The 21,558-nt window shown below is 41.0% G+C and overlaps 1 protein-coding gene across 10 annotated transcripts in view; it reads left to right on the top strand.

Moving 5' to 3' along the window:
* ARHGAP10 (Rho GTPase activating protein 10) overlaps positions 1–21,558 on the top strand; it is a 384,335-nt gene that overhangs the window by 196,074 nt on the left and 166,703 nt on the right. For all 10 annotated transcript variants that reach the window (XM_059875959.1, XM_024977157.2, XM_024977154.2 and 7 more), the window contains 3 exon segments: positions 10,481–10,562; positions 12,495–12,540; positions 14,615–14,680. In XM_059875959.1, the coding sequence (XP_059731942.1) occupies positions 10,481–10,562; positions 12,495–12,540; positions 14,615–14,680 (194 nt within the window).

The following is a 21,558-nucleotide window of genomic DNA, read 5'->3' as shown; positions in this document are numbered from 1 at the left end:
CATGTCTTTCAGAGACAGGGTCTTTAACCTCTGGGTTCTAATGCCTAATGATCTGAGGTGGAACTGATGTAATAATAATAGAAATAAAGTGCACAATAAATGTCAATAAACAGAGTGCACTTGAATCATCCTGAAGCCCTTGTCTGCCCCCATCCATGGAAAAATTGTCTTCCATGAAGCCGGTCCCTGGTGCCAAAAGAGTCGGGGGCCACTGTTGTAGAGGTTTAAGCCATCACACCAGCTCCTGCGCTCAGTCGCTTCAGTTGTGTCTGACTCTTTGCCACCCATAAACGGTAGCCCGGCAGGCTCCTCTGTCCATCGGGTTCTCTAGGCAAGAACACTGGAGGGGTTGCCGTGCCCTCCTCCAGGGGATCTTCCCGACCCAGGAGTTGAACCCGTGTCTCCTGTGTCTCCTGCATTGCAGGCAGGTTCTTACCCACTGAGCCATCTGGGAAGCCCCCCACCAGCTCATACTCTACCTTTAAAACTTTGTTGAAATCCAGTTTTCCTCCGCTCTTATAGCTTCCTCTTCGTCCTGCTCTTCCCGAAGGATGAAAACAGCTGTATATGTGTGTGTGTGCATCCTCTCTAGGAAAGGACTCTTTACTTCCTGTGTTTTAGCGTGGTTTTTTTTTTTTTTTGGCATCTTCAGTTCTCAGATGTTTATTAAAAAAAACCAAACTACTGTGATTTTGTAGGGATTTTATAGGTTCTCCATCTTGTTTAAGTCATTAATGTAAAAATGATGTTTCCTATAACTCCTGCAGGTGGAGCAGAAGCAGCCGTTCTCTAATGAGAATGGGTTGAATTCACTTTTACTGGAGAAAATAATCCCACTTGTGACTATATCACTGCTTATTTGGTCTGTTTGAAACATCTTTTTGGTGGACCAAAGAAAGTTGTCATTAAGTCCTCCCCCTTAGTAAACTCAGGTTACATGCTTTAACCGTCTCTGGAAAAATTCATAGATTTATATTTAAATTTTTCCCCCCAGCATCTCTTGTGAGAAGCCGATTATGACTGCTACATTTCTAAAACTTTTAAAAGTGTTTTACTTGGCTTTGGCACTTTCCTCTTAGAGTAAAATTTAGTGTAGGACTTGTAATACGCTGGGATTTTTTTTTCCCCCTCTTCCCTTTCAACATTCCTCTTACAAAAGCATTAGAATATTCCTGATTTATTTCCATCATAAGTTTTGGTAGCTGCTGCTTAGGTTTTTTCCCTCTTAACATCTCTATTTATAATAATATCTCATTAATTGACATCTTATAAATGTGAATGTTTCTCTCCGCGCTTATGTTGTTTTATATTTTCTTAATTTACAGGCTCATTGATCTGTCTTGTAGAATCTAAGAAAAACCCGTGTCTTCCATATGCTTTGACAGAACAATAAAAAATGCAGGTGAAAGAGGATGAATAGATAGAAGGTCAAATGGAGAGTATAGATACTAGCTTTGTAAGGCCGTTTCTCATGCATCAATCTTGGGTTGTGTCTGATACCTGATAGTCCATATTTTTTTTGAATGAATGAATGAAAAGAGATTGAGATGGTGATTTAAGAATAAGAACCTGTTTAACCTGAATGTTTCTTTCTTCAAGTTTCAGTTCTCAACCTTCGCTGTATAACAATTTTGGTTTTAAGTAAAGACAGACTATCCCAGCCAAGGGCTCTCTTTGGTCTGGTTCAGTTTTCCTTCATGAAGTTTATCCTGTTGCCTTTGTGTTCACCTGGAATCCGCTTTGCCTTGCTGGGCATGGAATAATCTGCAGAGCTTAGGATACTGTCTGGCACATAGTACATACCAAATGTTAATTTGGTTGAATTGATTATTTGATGAAGGAAAAAGAGGAGGCTATGTCCTCCCCGGGAAACATAATAGCAACATCTGTTCTAGAAAACCAAGTTAGAACATTCTCAATCCTGGTTTCTGGCTCCAGGGAAGTCACTAACGTTCTTCCCTTAGCTTGTCCACGAAATGAAGAGATAATTGCTATTTCTGTCTTTATGTGGGCTTTCCTGGTGGCTCAGATGATATAGAAGCTGCCTGCAATGCAAGAGACCTGGGTTCAATCTCTGGGTCGGGAAGATCCCCTGGAGATGGAAATGGCTACCCACTCTAGTATTCTTGCCTGGAGAATTCATTGTTTCTCTCTTTATGTAAATGTGAACAGTCCAGCATTTTGTTGTAAAATTTTCTGTTCTTCACTAGCCTTATGGTCACCAAGTTGTTCTGTGTGCCCACTAAATTTTATTAGAAAAGCATGTTTTATCAATAAAAGATGTCTTTCTTTTGAAAACTGGAAAATTTTTAAATTTTGTTTCAATGATGAGATCCTGTTAATACTGTAATTTAAAATGTGTCCTTAAGTCTCAGTTTTGCTTAATGATTTCATAGCAATGGATTATTACAAATAAAAGGAAGAAACTTGAGAAATTTTAAATGGTTGAAACGTATTTTAGTGCCTGACGTTTTATTTGGAGGTAGGAGCTGTAGTGGATGGCTTGGGCTGCTTGTGTGGTAGGATGGGGCTGCTTTCTATAAATCTGGTGACTGTTCCCTGTAAGAAGCATGTGACGAGTGTGAAGTGTTCTGGGGAATCACTGCAGTGTGATGGATTGATTCTCTGAAGTGGAGTTGTTGTGAGTTACTGTGTTATTATTTGTCAAAATGGAAACAAAAATAGAATTCTGTCCTTGTAGGTAATAGATCTCTACTTAATCTCTCGTCTTTCAGCAGGTAGGTTGGTTCGTTCTCCGCTGTATTCTTCAGCGAGCCAGGGGGCTCAAGTCTGGATCATCATGCCTTGGAGACAAGGAGTACAATAGTATTTTCATTTTTATGCCACATTGGATTTTATCCAGACATAATGCGGCTGTTTGATCTGAAGCCTGACGATTGCTTTTTTATTTACTTTAGTATCTGTAATTCTAGTTTCATAACTCTTCATCATTCAACACTTTTGTCTTCAGGTTATCAGAACCAGTCATTGTCTCTCTTATTTGTTGCTCTTGTACAGTTTGGTTAAGAATATTCAACTGTCTACTGGTGATAAATGTTATTTTCCCTCATGTCTGAATGGAGAACCTTAGGGGAGAGCAAAAAGAAACTAGCAAGTACAGGAAATTTCGTCACGATTCAGGGCTGATTTTGAGTATTTGAAGTATGAGTGCATGCTATGCATGCATGCTTGGTCTCTCAGTCATGTCCGACTCTCTGGGACCCTGTGGATGTTAGCCCTCCAGGCTCCTCTGTCCATGGAGTTTTCCAGGCAGAAATACCGGACTGGGTTGCCATTTCCTCCTCCAGGAGATCTTCCTGACCCAGAGATTGAACCCATGTCTCCCACATCTCTTGCATTGGCAGGTGGGTTCTTTATCATTGCGCCACTTAGAAAGACCATTCTAAGTATTGGTTCAGGTCAGTCGTGTCTGACTCTTCCCTGTCTATCACCAGCTCCTGGAGCTTGCTCAAACTCATGTCCATCGAGTCAGTGATGCTATCCAACCATCTCATCTTCTGTCGTCCCCTTCTCCTCCTGCCTCCAGTCTTTCCCAGCATCAGGGTCTTGTCAAATGAGTCAGTTCTTCGCAGTAGATGGCCAGAGTATTGGAGTTTCAGCTTTATCATCAGTCCTTCCAATGAATATTCAGGACTGGTGTCCTTTAGGATGGACTGGTTGGATCTCCTTGCAGTCCAAGGGACTCTCAAGAGTCTTCTCCAACACCACAGTTCAAAAACATCCATTCTTTGACACTCAGCTTTCTTCACAGTCCAACTCTCACATCCATACATGACTACTGTAAAAACCGTAGCTTTGACTAGACGGACCTTTGTTGGCAAAGTAATGTCTCTGCTTTTTAATATGCTGTGTAGGTTGGTCATAACTTTTCTTCCAAGGAGCAAGCATGTTTTAATTTCACAGCTGCAGTCACCATCTGCAATGATTTTTGAGCCCCCCCAAAATAAACTCAGCCACTGTTTCCACTGTTTCTCAGTTTATTTGCCATGAAGTGATGGGACCAGATGCCATGATCTTTGTTTTCTGAATGTTGAGCTTGAAGCCAACTTTTTCACTCTCTTCTTTCACTTTCATCAAGAGGCTCTTTAGTTCCTCTTCACTTTCTGCCATAGGGGTGGTGTCATCTGCATGTCTGAGGTTATTGATATTTCTCCCGGCAATCTTGATTCCAGCTTGTGCTTCACGTATTCTAAGTGTCAGTTCAGTTCAGTCTCTCAGTCGTGTCCAACTCTTTGCTAAATATAAAATGTCTTTATTTGCTATGGCTGTTTTGGCTTTCACTGAATCGCTTAACTAGTTATTAATGGTATAATGTAAATGATCTGTCTTTCATTGTTTATTCTTGGAGTGATAGCTTTCTTACTCATTATTTTGTTGCCTATAGCATATGGAAGTGCCTCTTGAGTATTTTCTCAGATCCATTCATTTATTTCTCTTTATTTTGGTCATTCTGTCTTACCCTCCGAATTGTCTAACACATTTTTTTTTAACCACCCCTGCTCAGCTTCAGTCCATTTGTTACCGAGTAGCCATTGTTCACATACACATTTTTTTTTTTTTACTTTACCGTAAGTTTTTAAATTGGAGTATAGTTGCTTTACAGTGTTGTTACTTTTTGCTTTAGAGCAAAGTGAATCAGCCACAGGTATACATGTATCCTCTATTCCTTGAATTCCCTTCTCATTTACATCACCACAGAGCCCTGAGTAGAGTTCCTTGTGCTATACAAAAGGTTCTCATTAGTTATCTATTTTATACATAGTAAGGTGTATATGGGGTTTCCCTGATGGCTCAGATGATAAAGTGTGTATATACCAATCCCAATCTCCCATACGTTTGTTCTCTACATCTGTGCCTCTGTTTGTGCTTTGCAAATAAATAAGTTCATATGTACCATTTTTCTAGATTCCACATATATGTGTTCATATATAATATTTGCTTTTCTCTTTCTGACTTACTTCACTCTGTATGTCAGTCTGTAGGACGTGGAAGCAGCCTAGTTGTCCATCAACAGAAGAATGGATAAAAGAAGATGTGGTACATATATACAGTGGAATATTACTCAGCCATGAGAGGGAACGGAATTGTGCCATTTACAGACATGTACATGTTTAATCTGATCATGTTGACCCCCTACTAAAAACCTTCAGTGACATGGAGGATTTGTTTATGTTTTAAGTCACTTTTAGTTGTGTCCAGCTCTATGGACCGCAGCACGCCAGGCCGCCTCGTCCCTCACTGTCTCCTGGAGTTTGCCCAAATTCATGTTCATTGAATCGCTGATGCTATCCAACCATCTCATCCTCTGCTGCCCTCTTCTTCTTTTGCTTTCAGTCTTTCTCAGCATCAGAATCTTTTTCCAATGAATCAGCTCTTCATACCAGGTGGCCAAAGTATTGGAGCTTCAGCATCAGTCCTTCCAATGAATATTCAGGACTGATTTCCTTTAGGATTGACTGGTTTGATCTCCTTGCAGTCCAAGGGACTCTCAAGAGTCTTCTCTAGCACCACAGTTCGAAAGCATCAGTTCTTCGGTGCTCAGCCTTCTTTATGGTCTGACTCTCACATCCATCCATGACTACTGGAAAGACCATAGCTTTCACTATATGGATCTTTGTCAGCAGAGTGATGTCTTTGCTTTTTAGTACTCTCATCTAGGTTTGTCACAGCTTTCCTTCCAAGGCACAAGCGTCTTCTAATTTCATGGCTACAGTCACCATCTGCAGTGATTTTTGGATACGTAAACCCTCAGCATGACCAAGGAGGCCCTGCGTGGTGGGACCCCATCTTCCCATGGAGTTGCTCTGCAGCTGGTTTGTGGGACCCATGATGAGACTGCTCCCAACTTCTCCAGAGGGTGCTCTGTCCTTGCTGTGTGCCTTCTCAGCCTAGGGAACGCCATGACCCTCTTGCTTCTATTCGTACATAGCTCATTTATCCTTAAAGTTTCAGATTAAATGTCCCTTCCCCAGGAAAGCCTAACCTCCAGGGTTAGAACAGGCTTTCCTTTCTTATGGGGCTTCCCTGGTGGCTCAGATGGTAAAGAATTTGCCTGAAATGCAGGACACCTGGATTTGATCCCTGGGTCAGGAAGATCTCCTGGAGAAGGAAACGCCAACCCACTCCCAGTATTCTTGCCTGAGAAGAGAATCCCAATGGACAGAGGAGCCTGGTGGACTGGAGTCCATGGGGTTACAAGAGTTGGACACAACTGAGCAACTAACACTTTCACTTTCTTCACTTCCTTTCTTACTCCCAGATCACCTTACAAATCCTAAAGTTGCCCAAAGAGATTGGCAGGTTCACCGACAAGTCTCCTAGACCACAATGATTTAGCATAGTTGAAATTGAAAGGTTTTCTATTTGGGCACATATCTCCTGATGTCCTCCTTCCTCTTTTCCTTCTAGGGAGCTGGCTTTGCTCATTTATACTCACCTGACTCCCTTGCAACAGTCTGTGTGTGTGCTGAGTCGCTTCAGTTGTGTCTGACTCTTTGCAACCCTGTGGACTGTAGCCCACCAGGCTCCTTTGTCCATGGTATTCTCCAGGCAAGAATTCTGGAGTGGGTTGCTGTGCCCTCCTCCATGGGATCTCTCTGACCCAGGGATGGAGCCCTCATCTCTTACATCTCTAGCACTGGCAGACAGGTTCCTTACCACTAGTGCCCCCTGGGAAGCCCAGCATTCTGTGTACTTGTAGTTAACTGATTATTTATGATTTGTTTATCTTCTACTTTCTCTGCTAGACAGTATGCTCAGCCCAGTACCTAGCACACCGTAAAATATTTAATAATTCCTGACCTCCTGGGACAAGACAAAGCAGAATAGCTCATCATCTGGTGATTGTTGAAAGGACTAAGTGGTTGTAAACTCTGTCTTTGTATCCCATGTCAGACTTTGCTGTTTTTGGCCTGGAGTCCCGTTTTCTCTGCTGATTTTGTCATTCCTGGATTAGAAAATCTGTTAGCTTTCTACTATGCATTTGCTGTAGCCCCTCCCTGTCCATTTTATATTTATTTCTTTTAGTTATATATTAAGTGTTTGAATCCGTATACTTTTGGGAGAGGTCTTTAGATATTTTTTCTGCTTTGCAAGAATGGAGCATTCATGTAGACCTGAGACCCCCCCGTGTGTAAATATTGTTTTATCACTTAACCGATGTAAAGAAAAACACGCCTGCCATCTGAAGTTTTCCCTCACAATTTTAATTAACTCCCCTGAGCCCAGTGTGGGTTACTAAGAATAAGGGCCAGAATCCCCACATCCCAGTCAAGGCACTTCTTAAAACAGCCTGGTTTTCTGGGCATCTTGCCTCGATTCTTGCTGCAGAAGGATGCTGTGCATAGCAGAGCGAGAGGAGGTGGGATCTTGGTTGTGAGCTCTGTAGTGCCAGGGTGATGGCAACCCTGGGCCATTGCTGAAATGTTTAGGGTAGACCAGTCAAGAGTCATGTTGCTGTTCAGGAGTGCACTTAGGGGTTGAGAATTGATTTTTAATTTTTAGGGTTTTTTTTTTTTTGACGTGGACCATTTTTAAAGTCCTTTATATTTGTTGTGTGTGTGTGTGTGTGTGTACTTGGGGGGCCGTGTAGCATCTGGGATCTTAGTTTCCCGACCAGAGGTTGAGCCCCCACCTCTTGTATTGGAAGGTGAAGTCTTAACCTCTGGACTACTAGACACATCCACAAGTTATTTTTTTCCACAAAACTCATAGCCTGGAGAAAGTGGTTGAAGAGGCGGACCCATGAATTGTAGAGACTTGGTAGTGAAGTTGAAGCAGATAACTGCTCAGGCTTTGTAGCCATCATGTGGGGAGAAAGCCTAACACCTGTGGGTGTGAGTTTTGGGAACACAGTGTATTTGCCTTGAGTATGGTGCTTTTGGAGTATTGCATGCTTTAAGTACTTGATAAAAACTGTAGTGGTTCTTGAGTTACATTTGATTCTTGCCACTTGCTTTACTTGTAAAAGATTATCCAACTCTTGAAAATGAGGTGAAATACTGTTCCAGGGGTGATAACTTTAAAAAATATTGTATATTCAGTATTAAATGGGAATGGATTTTACTTTCCATTTCAACCATCTATTTTCATTTCCAGTTGTCTGTGGTTTGGAGTATTCTACCTTTTCATCCCTTTCCCAAAAGTTTATTTTTAATACTTTTTGTCAAACATACAAAAGTTGTTTCATTGGAGAAACCACCAAAGTTTAAGAGAAATTATTAATAGCTTTTCTACCTAGCACTCCTTCCCAGCATGAAGAGTTTTCAGGCAGATTGTCTAAATATCCAAAGAAACTGAACTAAGAAAGATCAGCCTTTGGCTCTGAGGACCAACCCAAGGCTCTGAGAAAACACTGAGGAAACCCCCCAAACGGTTGACAGTGCTGGGGTGGGATGAAAAACGACTTTCTGATTTCATTCTGCCCATGCCTGGGTAACAGTGAACTTGTGCCAAGTCGCTTCAGTCGTGTCCGACTCTTTGTGACCCCATGGGCTGTAGCCCACCAGGCTTTTCTGTCGGTGGGATTTCCCAGGCAAGAATACTGGAGTCGGTTGCCATTTCTTCCTCCAAGGGGTCTGCCCCACCCAGGAGCTGGACCTACATATGTCTCCCGCATTGGCAGACAGGGCCACTAGAGCCACCGGGGAAGCCAACCAACATGTGTATCTTTATAAATAAAAATGCAATCCTCACTACCATCCCACATCCACTGGATGGCGACTTTCAAAGAGAAGGAGAGAGGAAGAAAATTAAGTGTTGGTGAAGATATGGAGAAATTGGAACCCTGTGCAGTGTTAGTAGGAATGCACAATATTAAAAAGAATAAAAATAAAATTACCATTTAACCCCCCGCCTTGTGAGACAAAAAGGTTTCTCCCTAATTACAGAACACACCTGTACTCCAAATGTGTGAGTGTCTCTAAGCAATTCTCTAATTCTCTGTGGAGAGCAAGTGTGCTAAGATTAAACTCAGCTTTGGCACTAGGTGGAGTTCAGGAAGACCCCGCAGATCAAGGCCTCAAGGCTGCCCCCTACCACTGTCCTTGAGTTTGATAATTTGTTAGAATGGCTCACAGAACTCAGGAAAATAGTTTACTGACTGTTGTTGATTTATCTGTGTGTGTGTGCTGAGTCATGTCTGTCTGTCTGTGACCCCGCAGACTGTCGCCCGCCAGGCTCCTCTGTCCGTGGGATTTCCCAGGCAAGAATACTGGAGTGGATTACTATTTCTTCCTCCAGGGGAATCTTCCCAGTTTACAGTAAAGGATATTTTAATGAGAACAGATGAAAAAACCCATGAAGAGATAATACAGGGCAAAGTATGGAGGAAGGGACTTGGAGCTTCCGTTTCTGCTGTTGGGGTACTTTCCCTTCAGATTTCCATGGGCTCATCACCCTGCCAACTTTCTTGAACCCCAGGGATTTTTATGCGGGCTTCATTATGCAGGAATGATTGATTAAATCATTGGCTGTTGGTGTTGGAAGTCAACCTCCAGTCCCTCCCCACTCCTGGGAGGTGTATGGATGAGATGGAGCTGAAAATTCTAATCCTCTAATCACATGGTTGGTTCCCCAGGCAACCAGCCCACATCCTGAGGCTTTCCAGGAGCCTCAGCTCATTAGTATACAAAATGACACATCATTTTAAAGATTCCAAGTTTGTCCTTCCTGCCTACCCCCTTTCTCTATTCCTCCCTTCCTTCTGCACCACGCGTCATGCGGGATCTTAGTTCCCCAACCTGGGATCGAACCAGTGCCCCTGGCTTCAGACCTTCAGGGTAGTCCCTCTAAGGGTTTTTGGAGCTGTGTGCTGGAAGATGGGGTCAGAAATTAAACATATTTATTATATCACATCCTACAACTCCACTTCTGAGTATGTACCCAAAAGAATTGAAAGCAGGATCTAGTAGCAGCATTGTTTACAGTAACCAGGTGGAAACAAACCATGCATTCACTGATGGGTGCATGGATAGAAAAATGTGGTATATTCATACAGTGGAGTACTATTCAGCCTTAAAAGGGGAGGACATTCTGACACATGCTACAGCATGGATGAAAATGGTGGATACTTTACCAAGTGAGATAAGCAAGTCACAAAAAGACAAATACTGTATGAGTCTGCTTGTTAAGAGTCTCCTAGAGTAATCAAGTTCCTTGAGACAACAGGTAGAAGGGTGGTTGTCAGGAGCTGGGACGGAGGGAGGGGAGTGGGGACTTGTTGTTTAATGGGTACAGAATTTTAGTTTTACAAGATGAAGAGTTCTGGAGTCTGGACTCAATACTGCTGAACCGTGTCGTTAAAAATGGGTGTAGATGTAAATTTTATGTTCTGTGTATTTTATCTCAATTGAAAATTCAAAAGAAACAATGACCACAATGAAACATTAGGAAGTGGAAAAGGAGGTTTGATTTTTTTAGCAGTCAAGGAATAACCTGATCTGTTTCTGGTGTCTTGCAGGCCTGGTATTTCCTTGACCATGCAGGCGTTTTCGGAAGAAGAGAGGAAGCAGTGGTTGGAAGTTCTGGGTGGAAAAGAAGCTGTAAGATATAACCAGCGGTTGAGTTTTATTTCAAATCCTTTAGAGTTGACTTCTGTTCATTTTCATGTTATTTGTGCTTTATAGTATATGAAAAAAAGTTCCCTGCTGAAGCTGGTGTCTGAATTCCTCTTGGAAGTGTTTGGTAGTCTAGAAATTTGGTTTGAGATAGCAGCGGCACCCTTGAGACTGGCATATCGTTATTTTTTATTTTTCTTGACTTTGTCGCTCAGGTTCGCTTTGCTTGAGGAAGTCATCTAAATTCTCATTTTCTTCTTCCCTACCTGCGAAAGTACTTTGGGTGATGAACACAATAAATGCTTGCAATTCATTTTGATCTCAGTGGAGATGGAACGATAAATATGAGGCTGTGCAGGCAATATTACAAGTGACTGCTGTACTTACTTGCTTGATTTAACAATTTCTGGTTTAGCCTAATGAGCCACAGTGTGCAGTGTTAGGTAGCCTGAGTGAATGGGCCTCTGTGTTCAGATTGGTTTGAGGAATAAATTAAAGGCAGTGATAGCAATCCAGAGGCATGGGACTTCAGTCCGTTTGCCACTTTATTCAGGCACTGCCTTCCTCTCAGAGGACTGGTGGCGTCTGGGAGTTGAGAACTGGGCAGGTCATATATTGAATGGGGGACTTAACAAGGATAATTATAGAAAACACCATAGTACTGGTTTAAATCAACTCTACTTAAAGTATTATGACTCATAACCAGCTGCCAGTGCAGGTACCAGGTGGGCTTATCTGGCAAGCATTTGGCGTTTCAGCAGGATTTAAAAAGAGGGATAGAGCCCAGTAGAAGAGGGGTCATATATAGTAAAAAGAGAGGTGTCAGAATAGAGCTTGTGAGATGGGCAGAAGATAATGTTATCTGATGGCAGTGGGCAGTCCCTGAGAATATAATAAGGCGAAGAGGATGGGCAGCAACACATTTAGCAGTCTTGACACGGTGTTTGAAACATGGAAGCCCAAATTACATACTTTAAAAATAGATCCTGTATAAGAAAATGCATCATCCTTGGAGGAAAAAAGCAGTGATCAGATTTGTGTATCATTTTTTTATATTTGATCTACATTTAGCTTCCGTGATTTTAGTTCTGTTTATTCTTAATTTGTCCTTGAAATTTTTAGCTAGGAGTCAAGAGTACTTTCAACATTGGTAGCTGCTGAGATCCAAAACAGTTTATCCTAATCCTCTCTAGTAAAGGCACTGACCTAGACTTGTCCCCCCAGAGATTCAAGAAATGCTTTGGAGAGTGAGTTTGCCTATTTGCATAGCAAAATGGTCATATGGCTAAGTCATGAGGAAATAAGTCTATTGCCAAAGGCAGTGTAACCTTGACACATACATCCTCTCCTTTAGAGAAAAAAAGCCAGGTAATTACTTTGAGATATACAGATAAATGCAAGTGTGCATAAAGAAAATAAATATTCAGTTATGTACTTAGGTAAGGGCACTGAAGGCATTTCATAATTTTTTTCAGGTGACGTATGTGCCTTGAAGATAATGGGGCAGCACTAGAATTCTCAGAGGCAGCCTGGGATCATCACCTTGATGTTTCAGATGTGGTTATTGAGATTACGGCAGAAGTCATGTCTTTAAGTAAACAGCAGATTTTAGCAATGGTGAATAAATGAGCTTAATCTTCCTAGTTAGAATGCAGGAGTTTGTTTGAGCATTACAAATTTACATGAACTTTCAGTCCTGGCCCTTCATATTATTTTTGCTACTTTGGCAATGCCTTGGTGAGAGGCCAAGGAGACTCAGAGCTCTCCTTTTTGTTACCTGTCTTTGCCTTTGAGCCCATGATAGTGATTAACCAACGTCAGTGTATTATTTGGACAGTCCCTAGGTGTGCCTACTACAATAGAATCATTTTTATGGATTTGCTGAAAAAACTGTTTCCCCTTTTTCTCTTTTACTAGCTCTTCCCTAGTTTTAATAGAGCCATCATCCCAAGACCAGAAGGAAGTAAGTGCTAATGTATAAAAATGACTGTTGTCTCCCTTTCTCATGAGTTACTCTGTTTTTATTACTGATGTCAAACTGTGGCTGGGTGCTTGCTCTCTGTACTCTGTGTCAATCTGCTAAGTGGTGGGTGTCTTATCCTCTGAGGACCTCTTCAGACTTTTCTTGACTGCTGAAACTCGCCTTGATCTTTCCCATCTCTGAGCCTTTTTCTTTCTAGTCTTCCTCTACGGAAACCAAAATACTCTATCATTGACTTTGGTATTTGATTTTATGGCCATAAACGAATACACAAGAGTTTCAGGCATGCATCTGTAAGCTTCCTAAGTTATAAACTCCTGTGGGTGGGAACTCCCCACCAGTTCCTCGGCTCCCAACCCCTCTCACCTCCACACATGGTATCCTTTATTCTTCCAGTCTCTCGGATGTGGGCTGTACAAATAGTCAGCATTACACCTTAGAAAATAAAACTAATAGCAACCAAATGCGTTCAGATATTCTAGGACAATGATCTTCCCTTGCCTTGTATGTCCTACAGGAAAAGGAAATAATCTCTGGCTCTTGTACTCTTGATTTTAACTGGGATAAGATGAAGATGTGATGAAATTTTGTGGATTCTTTATGAATCTATTTTTCATATCTTTGGAAGAATGAAGCCACATTTGTCAGATGTCCACAGTTTGGAGACATTGTTAAATGAGCCACGATTTCAAAGTGATTATGGTGTGTGCATCACTTAACCCGGCCCTGGAAATTCACCAGGTGCCTCGCAAGGTTGTCAGCCACGGAGGCATCTGCTTAGGACTTCCCTCCCTCTTGTCTTCTCTTCTATTGCCCTTTCTCCTCCTCCTTTCTCTTATCCCCTCTTTCTCTTCTCTCTTCCTTTCTTTTCTTTGTACCTGAGAAATGAAAACATGTTTTGAAAAAGTAGTTTTGCTAAGCAGAAAGAAACACTTACATTTTATATAAATGTTGTGAATAGTAGATCTGTAAAAAAGTACACCACTGCCCACTTTTCCTCATTAAAATGCTCTCCAAGCTTAGCTTTAAACCTGCAAAGTTTTTGTTCATAAATTATTCCATGCTATCCCTTCTGAGAACCAAGGGTTAGTATTCCTGCTTCTGAGTTCTAAAGGCGGAATAAAGCATTCACTTTCCCTGAGTGCATTTTTGAAACAAGAGTTGTCTTTTATTAGGGTCCTCAAATACATCAGCCTAATCAATGGCAAAGTATTCATATTAGAAAAAATATAAAATTGTATCTTCAAAATAATTTTTTTTGCTACATGAATCATTCATTATGAAAATAATAAAATATTAAACATTTAGAGCATGATATAAAATGTGAAAAAAGTTTCTAGCTCATCATTCAAATACTATTTTTAAGAGTGTCTAAGAATTTTTTCCTCCTAGGTTAAAAAAGAAAAGTTTTGTGTTATTTCCCCAGCTTGTCAAGTAATTTAAGAACTTTCACTTATGTTTATAATTAAAAAACAAACCTGAGTTGTTGGAATTTGGGCAAAACATTAACTATTTCTGGATAGATTCCTCTAAAGATTAATTGTAATCACTTTCTTTTTCACTATTTAAAATATTATTTTTGTTAACAGCTAGTTTAAATTATGAATTTATTTATATATGTTGGTAATGTTAGTCATATATTGATAATGTTAGTCGTGTCCAACTCTTTGCGACCCCATGGACTGTAGCTTGCCAGGCTCACTGTCCATGGGGATTCTCCAGGTAAGAATACTGGAGTGGGTTCCCATGTCCTTCTCCAGGGGATCTTCCCAACCCAGGGATTGAATCCAGGTTTCCTTTCTGTAGGCGGATTCTTGACCGTCTGAGCCACCAAAGAAGTATCTGTTGTTAATGAAGGTCCTGATACTACAAATGCTCCTCTTCTATGAAATTCTGATTTACGTTATTTAAACAGGGAGTGCATGGCCTTTAGTTTTCTTTTTTTGAAGAAGGAAATAAAAAGTATATTGGACCTAAATAATTTTGTCTTGTTTTTGTCAGCAAGAAAAATGTGAGTATTTGCACCTTTAATATTTTACAACTGTATTTCTTTTAGGTGCACAGTTGGATAAGATGGGATTCACAATTCTTAGAAAATGCATCCGTGCAGTTGAAACACGAGGTAACATGATTGAATCATTTTATTCATGAGAGGCTATAGGTATGTAAAATCTTAGGGTTGTTTCAAATGCTTTTTGCTTGGTTAAGTAGAATGAAATACTTTAATACAAAATGCACCTTCTAGGCATCAGAGATTCAGTTGTTCATTTACTCTGAGCTGGGTAGGGGAGGAGGGTGGCGGGGGTTCCTTTTTATTTACACGTTTCTTCCTTGTGTCGAAACCTGAAGTCAGTGGAAGAATCAGCAGCACTGGACTTGGACAATCAGTCTTAATCACTTCTTGTTTACACGCTAGTAAGGTATTTCCATCTTCACTTGTCTTGTTAGCTTCCAGTTTAAAAATCAGCATCATTGAGATATCTTTTATGTATGGTAAAATTCACTGATTTTAGCTGTAAATTGATAACTTTTGATGAATGTGTTATAGTTGTGTAGCTACCACCACTGTTATAGAAGATTTCTATCTCCCCCCAAATTCCTTTGTGCCCCTTCTCAGCCTGCCTGCCATCCTTGGCCCTTGGCAACTACTGAACTGCTTTTTATCACTTTCGTTCTTTTTATTTTTTTAAAAAGCTTTTTATATGAATGGAATTATGCAGTATATACTCTTTTGAGTCTGGCCTCTTTGGTTTAGCATAATGCTTTTGAGATTCATCTTTTTGGGTGTACTTTTGTGTGCTCTAAGTTGCTTTAGTCATGTCCAACTCTTTGCGACCCTATGGACTGTAGCCAGCCAGGCTCCTCTGTCCATAGGATTCTCCAGGCAAGAATAATGGAGTGGGTTGCCATTTCCTTCTCCAGGGGATCTTTGCGACCCAGGAGTTGAACCCACATCTCTTACATATCCTGCGTTGGCCAGTGGGTTCTTCACCACCAGCAACACCTAGGTGTACTCTTAGCGCTTTTGTCTTATTGCTAGGCAGAAAATCCATGGACGGAGGAGCCTGGAAGGCTGCAGTCCATGGGGTCACTGAGAGTCGGAGACGACTGAGCGACTTCACCTTCACTCTTCACTTTCATGCATTGGAGAAGGAAATGGCAGCCCACTCCAGTGTTCTTGCCTGGAGAATCCCAGGGACGGGGGAGCCTGATGGGGTGCTGTCTATGGGGTCGCACAGAGTCGGACACGACTGGAGTGACTTAGCAGCAGCAGCAGTATTTCATTTTATGGATATACTGCATTTTGTTTATTCATCCACCTGTTGGTAATTTTTGAATTGTTTCCACTTTAAACTTCAGGAAGATAATCCCTCCCCATTTTGGTTTCCTGACTTAAAAGCTCAAGGGTCTTTTGTTTCTAGTCCTTAAGGAAAAACAGGGCCTTGGTGCTTTGCAGCCATTGTGGCAGGCTTTGGAGAAACTAAATACAATAAATTTGCAAAACAAGCTGTGTCTGGGGGCTGGATTTCTCTTTGTTTAGAGTCTAGTGAAGTATGGATAAATTGAATATTTAATTCCGTCTCATATATTGTTTATCCCAGTCCTACTCTGAATGACTTAGCGGAATGAAGCATTGCACTCACGTTTTCTGTCAAAACAAGGTCTTTGTTATAAAGCCAGGACTGCCACCTGTGAAATGAGAGTGTTGGCTAACAGATGAATACGAGCTGTTTTATGATTTGGGGATTTGCCCATCGATAATAAAAACCCAAGCCACAGAAAGCTTTTCTTCCATTCTCCCTTACAGTGGCAATTCAGGCAGTGACACATTTTCATTCATTTCAACCTGCACTGAGGTTGAGCTGACAAGTTTGTTCTTTTTCCTAATGGTTCAAAAATTTCCAAAATGGGGATACTGTGATTTTTCATCTCTCTCACTTCATCATTCATGTTTCTCTTTTTCCTGAGCTTCTTAAGAGCCTTTATGGTATCACTTGCATGGTTTTTTTTTTTTTTTTGTAAATACAATTCTTTCCACAAAGGATATAATTTATATCTACTTGTCTCTGCCTGGGCAGATAGAAATCTATCTAGAATGCTTTCTGATGAATCTGTAATTTTATGGAGTGTTATGTTCATTGGCCTCCCAGGTGGCGCTAGTGGTAAAGAAAGTGACTGCCAGCGCAGGAGATGTAAGAGTCACGGGATTGATCCCTGGGTGGGGAAGATCCCCTGGAGGAGGGCATGTCAGTCCACTCCAGTATTCTTGCCTGGAGAATCCCATGGACAGATGAGCCTGGCGGGCTACAGTCTATAGCGTCTCACAGAGTTAGATACGACTGAGTGGCTTAGCGTGTATGCACATGTTCATTGAATGGAATATGTATAATAGAATCTGCATGAATTGAATGTATTTTATTATAAACATGTAAATTTTTTTATAGAAGAATGAGTCTATATCTTTTAAGTTAGATTTTTCCCATTTACAATGAAAAACAAAAATGCATATAATATTCTTTTCAAATCTGTTGTCCCTCAAGGTCTTTCATAACTAAAGCCTTTTGTTTTTAGTAGAGTAATAGGCTAAAAATAGAGTTAAAAGGATCAACTGTCAGATCATGTTACTCAGTATGATGAGGAACCTTGTGGAATCGCTGAGGTTTTTATCCTAAATTTGGAAGTTCCCTCAGGGAATATTGCTCTGAATGATTTCCCCTAAATCAGCTATCACAGCTATTGATTTTTTTTTTTGCTACCAATGTTGTTGCATCACTTTTTTTCATCAGTCAGGATAAAGCTAGTTTATGTTCCTATAACGGGAAGCTGGAAATTCTCTGCGGGTTAAGACAACAAGACTTATTTCTCACTCAGATAGTTGGTAGGAGGGCTTTGCCCATCACTGCTACCTGGCCTCCAGGTTCCTGGTTGCCTTGCCTGGAGACTTTGGACCATCAGGTGAATACTCTGGCTTTGATGCGAGTTTCATTTGCTCACAGCTGATTGGTTAGAAATGACCACATGGCCTCGCTCAACCCCAAAGAGTCTACATAGCACACCCCTACCAGGAGCCTGGAAAGCAGGCAGAGAGCCAGGAGTATCTGGTGGTGGCATTAATGACCGCTGTGCGTGCTTTGTGGATCTACATGCCTACGGTCCAGAGGCATTTAATGAGATCTGTATGAAGAATTATTTCTGTTCACATTTTTCAACATTTTAAACAAAGACTATCATTTTCTCTGAAAACTACTGTTTCATACGTTTTGGTTAAAGCAGTTAGTGTACCTTTTACCTAACATGTCTTTTAAAAATGACACCTGGGATTTTTATCAACTTTTGAAAGCCACTCGGTCACGTCCAACTCTTTGCAACCCCATGGACTGTGGCCCGCCAGGCTCCTCTGTCCCTGGGATTCTCCAGGCAAGAATACAGGAATGGGTAGCCATTCCCTTCTCCTGGAGAATCCTTCTGATCCAAGTATTTAACTGAGGTCTACTGCATTACTGGATGATTCTTTACCATCCGAGCCACAGGGAAGTGGCATCAATTTTGTGTTATCATTTAAATATGTACAAAGCATCAGACAAATGCCTAAAACTTGCTGTAGTCCTCAGCCCCCTGAGAAAAGGTAACATTTTTACTGATGTATCTACCACACATAGTGATGTAGATAACATATGTACTATGTGACACATATGTAGTGTAATATATGTTGTCCTAGAGGGGACTGTTAGCATTTAGCATTTGCTGTGCTAACAGCCAAAAGCTAACAGCCAAAAGCATCCTAACAAACCCCATTTCACTGTAATGTCAGCATCAGTTAACAGATCCTACTCTTCGTTTCTGTAGAGTTGTTCATGAAGCTAAGGCACACGAGAGAGTCAGATCAAGGGGTCTTTCATCCATTTACTGAGTATTTGTTAATGATCTTGTACTGGCTCTTAATGGATCCAGGTCATCTGACCACCGCTGGGAGCATATTGCTTATGTTTTCCAAGTTGAAGGACTTCCTGAAGCATCTGTTCTCAAACACTGCTGTGCCATGGAATCACCTGAGGTCTTTAAATAATACTGCTGCCTAGCTCTCACCCCCAGTCAGTCTGATTTCATTGCTGTTGGGTGTGAACTAGGAAGCTGGCGTTTTCAATGTTCCCCAGGTGATGCTAATATGTAGTAAAATTTAGGAGTCTTAATGGAAGAGTTTCTTATGTATTGGAGCAACGGGATACACAGATGTTATCTATATAGTGTCCTGCTGGGAGGGATTGGGGGCAGGACGAGAAGGGGACGACAGAGGATGAGATGGCTGGATGGTATCACTGACTCGATGGACGTGAGTCTGAGTGAACTCCAGGAGATGGTGATGGACAGGGAGGCCTGGCATGCTGTGATTCATGGGGTCGCAAAGAGTCAGACATGACTGAGCAACTGAACTGAACATGGGGGACTTTCAACTTCTTTTTTAAAATAATCCAACCTAAACCCAGACAAACAACAGAAAACTTCCAAAGAAAATAGCTCCATGTTTGTTTCCTTCCCTCAGTAACAAGTGATTTGTCATAGTTAAGCTGCAGTTCTCATGTGAAGCCAGTATTTATGGAGCATTCATGGGGTGAATATAGCCTTGCTCTAGGCTTTTGGGATTCATATTAAAGGTTGGTTACATGTAATGCTCAATCCATGAATGGTAGACAAAACATAGATATTTGTAAGTAATTTAAGGATTTCAGATACTAAAATAAAACTGTTACCAGATTGTGTGGATGAAGAGAATTTGAATATACAGATAGATTGCTGAGTGTGTGTCTCTGTGTATGTTCAGTTGCTAAATCGTGTTCGACTCTTACGATCCCATGGACTGCAGCATGCCAGGCTTTCCTGTCCTTCATTATCTCCTGGAGTTTGCTCAAACTGATGTCCACCCAGTTTTGATGCTATAAACCATCTCATCCTCTGCCTCCCTCTTTTGCCTTCAGTTTTTCCCAGCATCAGGGTCTTTTCCAGTGATTCAGCTCTGCATCGGGTGGCCAAAGTATTGGAACTTTAGCATCAGTCCTTCCAGTGAATAGTCAGGATTGAGTTCCTTTAGGATTGACTGGTTTGATCTCCTTGCAGTCCAAGGAGCCCTCAAGAGCTTTTTCCAGCACCACAGTTTGAAAGCATCAATTCTTTGGTGCTCAGCTTTCTTTATAGTCCAACTCTCACAATCTGTACACGACTACTGGAAAAGCCATAGCTTTGACTATATGGACCTTTGTTGGCAAAGTGATGTCTCTGCTTTTTAATATGCTGTCAAGGTTTGTCACAGTCTTCTTCCAAAGAGCAAGCGTCTTTTTCAATTTCATGGCTGTAGTCACTGTCCACAGTGATTTTGGAGCCCAGGAATGTAAAATCTGTCACTGCTTCCACTTTTTTTTCCCTTCTGTTTACCATGAAGTGATGGGATCAGATGTCATGATCTTAATTTTTTGATTGTTGAGTTTTCATCTTAATTGAAGTCTGTGTTTTAGAACAGCCTTCTTTGGATTTATAGGAGTAGAAAAGTATATTTTAGCGTTTAGAGAGACCTCACCAAAGATGTGGAGACAGAAAATAGCCAAATGGAAAGGAAGCATGAAGAAGTAGAATAAAAGCAATACTCAGGTGTTTGCATTTAATTAAGAACCTGAATGAGCACTAGAGGGTGGTGGATAGCAGAATAGCAGGCTTAGAGAGGTAAATATAAAAGCTAGTATTAGTGACCATATGTGGGATAGAGGGGCTGAAGAAGCACGTGGGAGGGAGGGGGGAGCTCAGGTTACTCCAGGAAAGAGTTGCTTTCTGTGAATGATGAGATGTAGGTTCCAAAATGGTGCAATAAAGAGAGGCCTTTCAGAAAGTTACAGGTAGGTACAACTTTTTTTTTTTTTTTTAACCCTTTCAGGCTCTTAGTTTCTAAAAGACTGTCACTAGGAAGTTCATTCATCCTGTCTACTCCCGCCCCATCTGTGAAGGTCAGAGAGCTAATTTTTTTACACAGTAGATTTTACTGCTCATTAAGTGTATCTGTTTCCTCTTTCTGTCCTTCCCTTGGGTGGTTTTGTTTCTTTTTTAAACTGTTTATTTTGCATTGGAGTATAGCCAGTTATCAGTGTTGTGATAGTTTCAGGCGGGCAGCAAAGGGACTCAGCCCTACATATGCATGTGTATCCATTCTCCTCCAAACTCCCCTCCCGTTCAACCTTTGGATTGTTTGAATCCTGAGATGTCCGTGTTCCTTCCTTTGGCACTTCTGTTGCCTGGTATTGTTAATTACATACTTATTTTGTTTCAGAACGTGGAGAATAATTTTCTTTTGTAAATAACTTAAGGAACCGCCTCCCATGCCCAGTACCTGTTTTTTTTGGAGTTGGATGAAACCACATTTTCCAGGTGCATGCACTATAAAATATGCAAAAACAAAGTATAACGCTTGCTGAAAACCTTCTTTCAGTTGCTGTTTTTTAAATAGTCATAATTTAAAACTAAATTCGAATGCCACTTTGGTTTATGAAGTTTCTCTTAAAAAATTCTTCCATATGTGGATAATTTGAATATTCACTTTAATTTCTAGAGCATGGCATTAAGACGTCAGTCTAGGCAAGCTGTCAGTTATCAAATTCAGCTTTGTAACAAGCTGTGAATTCATGGGATAGAAGGAGGAAGCCACATCTAAGATATGACAGTCTTTGAATTGTCTCACGTAAAAGTGAATTTCTCTTCCTTTCGAAAGCAAAGTTTTAGGTCTTTGGGAAAATATCCTGAAGTTGGCTTGAGGACTTTTTCTGCTTCCAGAGCACTTCTAGAGCTGTATGGAGCCTTAGAATGGACCTGGTAGAAGATGATGATGTACAATTTCAGTATTAGTCTTTGTGGGAGGGAAGATGCCCGAAGTGAACTTGCAACATATTTTACCAGCGTTGCACATTAATCTTAAATTGACAAGGGCCATTTACGTGCAAAATGGAAGAAATAAAGAACAGC

Source organism: Bos taurus, chromosome 17 (genome assembly GCF_002263795.3).
Source record: "Bos taurus isolate L1 Dominette 01449 registration number 42190680 breed Hereford chromosome 17, ARS-UCD2.0, whole genome shotgun sequence".
In the NCBI taxonomy this organism is placed as follows: domain Eukaryota; kingdom Metazoa; phylum Chordata; class Mammalia; order Artiodactyla; family Bovidae; genus Bos; species Bos taurus.
Note: the sequence above shows the minus strand (reverse complement) of the source record. Positions and strands in the feature narration are given on the sequence as shown.